This window comes from Polyodon spathula, chromosome 3 (assembly GCF_017654505.1).
Source record: "Polyodon spathula isolate WHYD16114869_AA chromosome 3, ASM1765450v1, whole genome shotgun sequence".
Lineage (NCBI taxonomy): Eukaryota > Metazoa > Chordata > Actinopteri > Acipenseriformes > Polyodontidae > Polyodon > Polyodon spathula.
In genome coordinates, this window is record NC_054536.1 from 56,785,016 (window position 1) to 56,795,469 (window position 10,454).

General features: G+C 34.7%; 1 protein-coding gene across 1 annotated transcript in view; it reads right to left on the reverse strand.

Moving 5' to 3' along the window:
- Window positions 1–11: 11 nt before the first annotated feature.
- Window positions 12–10,454, reverse strand: part of c3h8orf37 (chromosome 3 C8orf37 homolog) — an 11,065-nt gene continuing 622 nt past the window's right edge. Inside the window, exons 2-6 of the mRNA XM_041245548.1 lie at window positions 10,037–10,127; window positions 8,104–8,162; window positions 3,871–3,936; window positions 1,275–1,370; window positions 12–887 (exon numbers count right to left, since the gene is read on the reverse strand). Coding sequence (XP_041101482.1) covers window positions 728–887; window positions 1,275–1,370; window positions 3,871–3,936; window positions 8,104–8,162; window positions 10,037–10,127 — 472 coding nt within the window. The 3' untranslated portion in view covers window positions 12–727. The remainder of the gene's footprint in view (window positions 888–1,274; window positions 1,371–3,870; window positions 3,937–8,103; window positions 8,163–10,036; window positions 10,128–10,454) is intronic.

Genomic DNA, 10,454 nt, shown 5'->3' on the forward strand with positions numbered 1-10,454 from the left:
TTAACACAAAATGTTTAGAAAATATTTATTTCAATAATGGTATCTTATGGACATTTAAGTCTACACCGGGTTCATGATTATGAGTCAAAAAGTGTGTATAAATATATTAACATTATTGACCAACTATAAATATAGTGGATTAAAGGGATAGTGGTTTGGTGGAGGAGGGGGCCACTGTATATAGATATACAAGACCAAATGGTAGCCTTGTGATTTAAGGGAATATTTTTACATTTAGTACAATTCAATTTAACAAATAAATTCAAAGATCTTACATGTAATGTACAGTGTAAATCAACAGAAATCACCTTTTTTTTTTTTTTTTTTTTTTTTTACTTAAGTATACAGCATTTTAAAACTACAATGTATTGTTTGTTATACATTTGATACTATGGTATTTACTGGGAATATATGGGTATTATTTTTGCTTAAATTTTCAAATATTAGTCCTTGAAAAACATATTAAAAGAAACATAAAACTTACAAGCATCAGGGTCAAGAAACTAGCCATTTAGCTCTTATTACCACACAATATTCCCATTTTTCTCAGCAAGAAACATAATGCAAATTGTAGTATCTACAGAATTTTGACAAAAACATATACTACTAGAAAGTGTTCCTAATACAACTGTTAAATTCAGACATGTATCTTTGAGATGCAAAGTATCACCAAAGTAGTGCACTTCATTGCATATACATATAATTATAAAACATTAAACAATGGCTTTCATGCTGTGTGTTTACCACAAACCCACTTAAGCTCTTTGTCAGTTTTGAGGTCTACCATGTTCTGTATTGATCTCCAGCTGCACTGACAAGCATAGGCTCGTGTCCCCCTTCTTCTGACCAGTTTTGCTTTTAGCTTGTTAGAGTCAGGCATGTTGTTTCTGGTATATATTTTAAAAATAAAAGAAAAAATGTCAAAACTAACATACATGTATTACTTTCCAGGGACATCACACTTTGAAAACATTGTACTTCTTTACTGTTGGCTATCAAAAATCTTAAAACAAAGCAATCCCGATTTATGTTCACCAATCAAACAAACCTTGTTTTTACTGATGATTTATCATAAATAAATACATTACTTGGCTGTTTAATGTCAATTGTCAAAGAGAGTGTAGCGGAGAACCATTTGTGGATACAATTATGCTTCTGAAATGTCAATGTTTAGAAAATAGTCATGCATGCAAGATGTTAAATATTAACTAAACAGAATGGAAGCAAGCTTTGCTACAAATAGTTTTGGCTTTTCCAATGATACATGTACTTACCTAAAAAATAAATAATCACTTGACTGGTCCCATTCATAATCATCAAATGTTGCTACACGGAAATCACAGGCAGTGCATCTTAACTGGTTGCATGTCCTATGTAAACAGGGTGATAACATAGCTCAGCAAGTAGGTAGGTAGTAAAGTAGTATTTATTTATTTTTTCTTTATTTTTTTCTCCACTTTAGTTTGCACAAATACATGTTATTTAAAGTTTACGCACATTTTAATCAAATTTAGGAGTGTTATGACGACATAGCCTTTATTAACGTGGCCAATGAGACAGGCCTATGTTCTAGAACAGAGGTTCCCAACCTGTGGTCCGTGAGCAAACTCCAGGTGGTCAGCAAACAACTGCCAACATTCATATGCAGTTCTTGCCAAACCCCATTTCTGCACAATCACACACTGTGCTACTAATATTACTAAGCAACACAACAAACAGCTTTAACCATGTGATATATAATTATAAAATATGCATGTAGTCTGCATTTTTCCCCCTTTATCCGTTATCATTTATTACAGGTGTGTTTATATATCGAATAATAGATGGGCTTCACCGAGTTACAGGAAAATAATTTAATTGAGGGTTTTTGTGATGTCATAAATTACTAGATTGAAGGTCAAGTAATTTATAAACTGTCACAGAAACCCAGAGATGGAATTGTTTTCCTGTAACTCACTGAAGAGGCTCATCTATTATTTTTTATAATACATGGATACCCTTGTGATGCTAATATTAAAGACGACAAGATTCAGCACAGCAGTTACAGTTTATCAGTGCTGTACAGACATTCTATGTCGTTATCTATTTAGTTTCTCAGAGATATGAATGTACCAGATTTACATTTTTTAATTTTTTTTTTTTAAACATATTATCATTGTGTTAATCATTGAACATTTATGTACGGTGGATGTTGTCGAGTGATTGAAAACGAGACATTTTGTGTGGTCTCGAAGAGTCGAATGGGTCAAAGTTAAAGTATATTTTCCTTCAGAGGAATTATCACTTTTTTTTTTCGAATGACTCACGATGCAAATATAGCCTTCATATAGCCATATACACACACACACACACACACACACACACACACACACACACACACACACACACACACACACACACACACACACACACACACACACACACACACACACACACACACACACACACACACACACACACACACACACACACACACACACACACACACACCTCCCTTTGATGCAATACCAAGCACCATCTTCAAAGTTGCCATTAATTGAAACAGCTTTCTAATGTGAAACAAATACTAACTAAATAACTGTTACATATTATGAAGGCATATTTGTCTTATAAACTTTACAGACTTTTTGTAGCCAGCATTATTAAAAAAACAAACAAACAAAAAAAAAACACATTAATGCACTGCTTTTTAATCTGTGCACATTCTACTGCTTGTGTTCACTGAACTTCAAAAAATGTAATCTGGCTGTCCCAGCCTTTTCCACTCGGCATAAAAGTAGCACACTGCATTCAACATTCATAACTGTTGGAATGACTAAATTAAAGATTAAAAAAAACAAAAGAAAACAAACAACAACAACATTAAAACCGGTTTTAGTAATTATCATTTTCAACAATATATGCGCTACAGTGTTGCCAGGGGAGCGATTATCTGCACAGAGTAACAGAAGTTAATGTGAAACAAAAAGAGGCTGTTCGTAGCTTGACTTGTGAACTGTAACGTAGCGTGAATGATCGATTTCAGCTCCATGTTATTATATGGGTTTATTCAGCCAGGTTTAATATCTCACAAGACTATAAGCCAAAAGGAAATTCTATTAACACTGCTTCTGGAAATAATGTGTACAGACTGTTCTTGACGCTGGCATATTTAATCAAAATGCTATCGACTGTGTGCCACCAATCCCAATTAATTTACACAATCCAGACCAGCAGAAGTGGTATGTAACATTCTCTACACTCTCCAATTATTTTACATTTTTCAAATCACTTCCCACCTACCTTATCTTCATATTGCAGTGCGTTTTTTTATATGTACGTCGAGTGAAGCTGGCGATCAGTGAGTGCAATAAGTTGCACTAGAAATGGAGAAATTAATTTGCTGCACGAGGTAATGGTTGCAGGGACCAGCACTGGTATTTGCATTATTTACAGTGCATTATTTGTCAGGAGGTTTTCTCAAACAAAACTCTTAAACTTGAAAGACTGAGACGCCCTTTACCTCAAACCACTCAGAATGCGGAAAAAATACATTTAAAACAAAAGAAACAGGAACTTTGTCATCAGCAACTTTCAATTCTCAAAACCTTTTCAAAAGAGCTGAACATTCTCAACATTCCTTGCTGAGCTGGTAGCGAAGATTCAAGCCCAGGAATCTCATTAAAGTTAGGTACGTTACATAAATACTTCATTTTCCACATGTACTTATACTTACACACATACCAATTAGTTTAAAAATGATGTTGTGAAAAAATGTATGGCAAGTGGTCCATGGGAAAAATCTAAACACCAAGGTGGTCCCTACTTTAAAAAAGGTTGGGAACCACTGTTCTAGAACAAACCCAGGATAGTTACAGGGTTTTTGCTCACCTTTGCGAAATGCTCGTTCCTACACCACATGATGTAAAACTGCCACCAAGATATACAGGACAGCACCTGTGCAGCAAATCAAAATAGATGCAATTAAAAGGGTATTCGAAAACACTGGTAATTAGAATGTAAAACATACTGTTTAAGACTAGAACAGTTAACTTTTCTCAAAGTTAAAGATATATTTACTGACATTACGTAACTAAAAGAACACCATGAATGAAGTAAAATTGTAAAATGTCAGCAGTTACTCTACATATAAGGCTGACAACAGAAGCCAACATTTTGTTCACATTTTGACATTTGCTAATAAGTTTTTACATAGTCAAAAATATTTTCCCACCATGTCAGCAGTGAAATATTCTAGAGAAACTGCATGAATTTACTGCTCACAAAATGTAGGGAAAATAGGTACTGTCAAAAGTATAGATATTATATAGTGCTCATTATACTATGGCTGTTTTGATACAAGGTACACTAGGAACACCTGACTTGTTTACTATGTCATTGCTAAGTAACCATTTTGACAGTTTTCAAAACAAGCTATCTTTCATCAGCAAAAAAAAAAAAGTCTTAAAATCTCACTTCCGTCTACGTTATAGCTTGGTTAAGCATTACTTCTGAGTATTTAATTAGCATAACCCTTTTACTCATGCTAGGTGATGTGTTATTTATATAGTTATGTTATTATTTGGTGTTAGTCGATGTCGGCATAAATAAGCGGCATCGGAAGGCTTGTATGCCTAATGTTAGCTAATGTTACGCTCTTGCCAGCTAACTAACTAGCGGGCTCATTTGTACTCAGTCATTTAGTTAGTTTTCTACCTCTTAAATTATTAGCTATGTCAAATCGCGTATATGTAACACAATTCTGTGTAACGTTAAGTTAGATAGGTTAATGCAGCCTCTTTTATACACCACCATCTATCTAGCTATGTGTGCGTTATGTTAACGTTACTTATCCACATGACGTTCATTTGTACCTATGCCAGCTTCAAGGTAGAAATGTAGGTATGTTAGTCTAGCAGGTGTCTGTTATTTAACTTTCTTATTTGTGTATGCTTCTCTGTTGTAGTTTCAGACCCACCTTTTTTTATTGCCAAACGGCAAATAAATGTGCTAAAACCCAAAACGTCTTGTGTGGTGAAGGAGGGAGTTTAGCTGCATGTCAACCTTGAGCAAGGACGACGCTCACAGGGTGACAGGACATTGGCTTAAATATGACTGTGAAATTGTAGTAGAACCTGCATGTAGGTTGTGCTCACACCAAGTCAAAACATGTGGGGTAAGATGCTTTTTTTCTTTTTTTGCCAAAAATGCCTTGAGGAGTTTCAGAATCAATGCATCAGAGCTGTAGAGACAAAATCACCCATCTGAATGCCTGATACCCAGACCTGTTGTTGTACTTCCTCTCATTAACAGACGCAGGCAAGTTTGCGTTGATTGGTGCAGACAATGTTCTGTTTTTTTTTTTTTTTTTTTTTTTTTAAATAAAATTAGGAATCGGCAATTATTTTATCCCAATTTTCTCCCCAATTTGGAATGTCCAATTAGTATTCATCCTGGCACACCACTCTAAACCCCATAACTTGGGAGAGACGAGGACGAGCACACACGTCCTCTGAAACTAGTACCGTAAGCCATCCGGTTTTTTTTGCTCTGCAAGCTCGCTGTGCAGCCATCTCAGAACTTAGTGTTGAAGGACCACACAATTCTGAATTGCATAAAGGCAGGCCTGCAGGCACCTTGTCAGCCACAGGGGTCGCTGGTGTGTGGTAAGAGTGTGGTATCCCCACCCGGACAGCACTTGGCCAATTGTGTGCCACCCCCTCTGGGAACTCCCATCCACAGTGGGCAGTGGCATAAAACTGGATTCGAACTAGCGATCTCCATGATACGGGGCACATCCTGCACTCTGGATGGACTGCCTTCCTGGATGCACCACTTGGGAGCAGCACATCATGTTCTTGTTCATGTACCACCAAGATATCAAGGTTGTGTTTTATGACTGGAACCATATCTGACTGGAATCAGATGTTCTTAACCTCATACGGTAAATATGTATCTTTTAGATTAGACAGGACAGTCTGCTAAACCAGATTTATGTCTAGAAATATTTTTTTTTTACAATTCCATACTGTAGTTGTAAATGGAAGTTTTATTAATTAATTACATGGAATCAAAATGGATTTAATTGGAAGTTTTTGCCACAGATCAACACAAAAAAAGTCCATAATGTCAAAGTGAAAAATAAAATCTACAATATTCTAAATTAATTACAAATATAAAACAGAAAATAATTGATTGCATAAGTATTCACCCCCTTTGATATGACACACCTAAATAAGCTCTGGTGCAACCAATTGTCTTTATTCAAATAATTAAGGCAAATAATTACTTGAATGGAGTCCACCTGTGAGCAATTAAGGTGTTTCACATGATTTCAGGTTAAATACACCTGTCTCTGGGAGGTCCCACAATTGGTTAGTACGTTTCCTAACAAAAACTACATCATGAAGGAACATTCAAAGCAAATCTGGAATAAGGCTCTTCAAAAGCACCAATCAGGGGTAGGATATAAGAACATTTCCAAGACATTGAATATCCCCTGGAGCACAGTAAAGTCAATTATTAAGAAATGGAGAGAATATGGCACAACTGTGAATCTGTCTAGAACAGGCCATCATCAAAAATATTATTAAGTATCCGGGCGAGAAGAGCACTAGTCAGAGAGGCCACCAAGAGGCCTATGGCAACTCTAAAGGAGTTACAGTCTTCCACGGCTGAGCTAGGAGACAGCTGTGCATATGGCAACAATAGCCCGGGTGCTTCACAAAACTGGCCTTTATGGGAGAGTGGCAAAAAGAAAGCCACTGTTGAAAAAAACTCACATCAAATCTCGGCTAGAATATGTGGAAACCGTTGAAAATTGCTGTTCACCAACTTGACACAGCTTGAGCAATTTTACAAAGAAGAATGGGCAAAAACTGCAGTGTTCAGATGTGCAAAGCTGGTAGAGAGTTAACCAATGGCTGTAATTGCTGCCAATTATTTTCTGTTTTGTATTTGTAATTAATTTAGAACAATTTGTAGATTTTATTTTTCACTTTGAATTTAAGGACTTTTTTGTGTTGATCAGTGGCAAAAACTCCTAATTAAATCCATTTTGATTCCAAATTGTAACACAATAAAATGTGTAAAAGTCCAAGGGGGGGTAAATACTTTTGAGAGCCACTGTATGTGTGTGTGTGTGTGTGTGTGTGTGTGTGTGTATTATATATATATATATATATATATATATATATATATATATATATATATATATATATATATATATACACACATGACACACAAAAACACAGTGCTCCCTCGCTACAAGGCTCTCGATTATAATGCTACTACAGCATGTCCCCCAATTCCTTACAGTAAATACAGTAACGGTGTTGTTCAAACTGTAAACAACACAGTATCTGAACTAAAGAAAAGCCACACTGGCACTTTATAACCTACTTTACAACCTATTCAGCATTACTTTTATAACTAAATAAATATTAGACCCATTATGTCGTTATCTTTCCTAATGTATTTACTTTTTTGCTGCAAGAGGAGCTGCAGCTTTCTCCAGGAAACATGACACTTTAGCTTCATTTCAGACCGAACCTGGGGCGAGCCCATTCCCTCTTCCCTTCCTCGCCTGACCCGCGCTCCTTCTCGCACTTGGTTTGCATTGTCTGTCACTTCAAACTCCCGAACGCTGTTTAGCCAAGCTATTTACAGTTTAAAAACTGCTAATTTAAGTGATCCACGAGTGGGAATGTTTTTATTTTATTTTTGTAAAAAATATAGCATTGATTACATGGTACTTTATGTATGGTTAATTTACGGAAAGTTACATTTTTGCTTCAGTAGATGTGCATTATAGAGAGGGAGTTGCTTTGCATCCTACATCCCCTCCCCCATTTACAATGCTCATTCTGTGTGTGTACCGAGACCTGTGTTATAGCGAGGGAGCAGTGTGTGTATATGTGTATATACATAAATTATATATATATATATATATATATATATATATATATATATATATATATATATATATATATATACACACACACACACACACACACACACACACATATACATATATATATATATATATATATATATATATATATATATATATATATATATATATAAATGTATTTTATTTTTTTTTTTTAACTTTGCTTAACTTACTTTCTGCTTGCTACATGACATGATGAGCTGCTGGCAGAATGACTTGTTGCTTTAGTTTTCTGTAAAGACGAAAAGAAAACAAAACCAATAGCTGGTGAATCTACAATTATCTAATAGTTTTTACATAAAATACATATTTACACTTATATCAAATGCCACCTACAGAAATGTATAGCAAAGGAGACGCAAAGTAGCCACTACATTGCGAGACGACACATATCTCTTGTGAGGTCACTGAGATCCTTCTACTTTCCTATGGTTGGTGCATGCAACTCTTACACAGCTTATACAGATCTAAGGGATCACATGAATCATTATGTGCCACATAAATGTGCATACATTACAAATTATGGTATATTTATTTACTTACATTCTGTAAGTTTTTGGCCAGTCAGTGTACTATTCCTTTTGTACCTATACCATATCTCAGAGACTCCGGATGATGATTTCTATCTGACTCCTTTGGTAATTTAATGTGTAACTGTTTTTTAAGAGCCAAATCTACTGCAAAGCCAAGACTTAATTATTTATTTAAGAGAAACAGCATGTTTGCACTACTTTAAAATAAGCTTATGTTATTGGACTGAAAGAAGTGGGCACTGACAAATCAGCTGTTCAGAAATGCCACAGCTCTCCAATTACTTATTGTTGATTTTCTGAAACAATTATTACATGGATTCAAGAGAGAGTGCATTAAACCCCTTTCCAACAGGCTTCACTTTTTTTTTTTTTTTTTAAACATAAGGGGGTCTATTCAGTTCATTTTTTTTTTAATTAAAATTCCCAAAGCCCATTAAAATGATCAAAAAAAAAAAAAAAAACTAATTGCCAGTGTACTTTAATATTCTTTTTGTGAAAAGACTAATTACGCTTGAAAACAAACATTATTGTATAATAACTACCGGAATGATACTCGTCTCAGGTGGCTGTACACATTAAAAGGTACATCAGTATTACATGAAAAATAAAACAAAAAATCCCACCTCGCCGTTCAGAACGTATTTGGTCATTGTATAATAATCCGTAGGCACCCAAACTTCTGCATAATGCTATGTCCAAAATCACTTCGAGCATCTCTTTTGAGCCAAAAAAAACATGACTCCCGCATGTACCCACGCATGCCCAATGAAGCATTCTATAAGCTATATTACCTCTGTGTGGAAACACACTAGTTTGTGCAGCAAAAACAGTCCATCTAATTTTCCATAAGGAAGGAACTTGTACCAGCTTTCGTTTTGAATTGTTGACATCTTTCACACTACATGTTTCCTTTGCATATTGTATTACTATGATTAATGTTCCATTCAATAAAACAAAAAACAAAACAAAAAAGTTTGTGCTGTGTAAGTTGGTGTGGGGAAAAGAATACCCAAGACAGAGTTGTACTCATTTCAACTAATGAAGGGACCTACCACAATTACAGCAGCACTGTTATATTTCAATATACATCCCCAAAGTCTTAGATATAGCTCCAGCTGATTCTGAATGTTTGCAGAATTGACAAGCATCAAATAAACTAGCAAATGAGATTCTGAAACGATGTATTTCCTTTCTGAATTAGGTCTTTGAGGATGATCCAACCTAAAAAAAGAATTATTGCATTTTTCATCCTTCGTATTTGGTTTTCATTTGCATTTCCTGACACAACACATGAGAAAGTCGAATTCGGCCAAACATTCCATCTCCCTGTACAATCTGATGTTGAAATATAGTATGGCATTATTTCGGACATTCCCTGTGTACAGTCACAGTGTGTTGCTGAGGAAAATTTTTAATTTAAACTGTTAATGACACAATGGCCACTATTAAGGATGTTTAACATGTCTCTCTCATTGCTTGTTATTGTCTGAAAAGCGTCCAAAAATTATATTATGCAATATAATATAATAATAAATAAATAAAAATAAATAAATAATTAAGATCATTTACTTACAACTGGCTGTACACAAAGACTGTCGTCGTCATCAAACAATTCTTCAATAAGGTCATCTATGTCATCATCAGAGTATGTTTCTGAAGTCACTCTAGAAGATCCACAATAATATATTTCAATTTAAACTGTTTATTGATTTTTCACTGGAACATATTTTCACCAACATACACACAGAATGAAGAAGAAAAATAAAGTCAGTTAACAAAACAGTTACTACTTAAAACATAATTTTTCGCACCATTGCTATTAGGCTATCATATTTATCAACTTGCTTGTGGTGACATCTAGTGTTATTCAGCGGTACTGCTACTTCAAGTATTATTATTATTATTATTATTATTATTATTATTATTATTATAATATATAATAATAATAATAATAATAATAATAATAATAACAGTAGGCTTTAGAGGGGTCT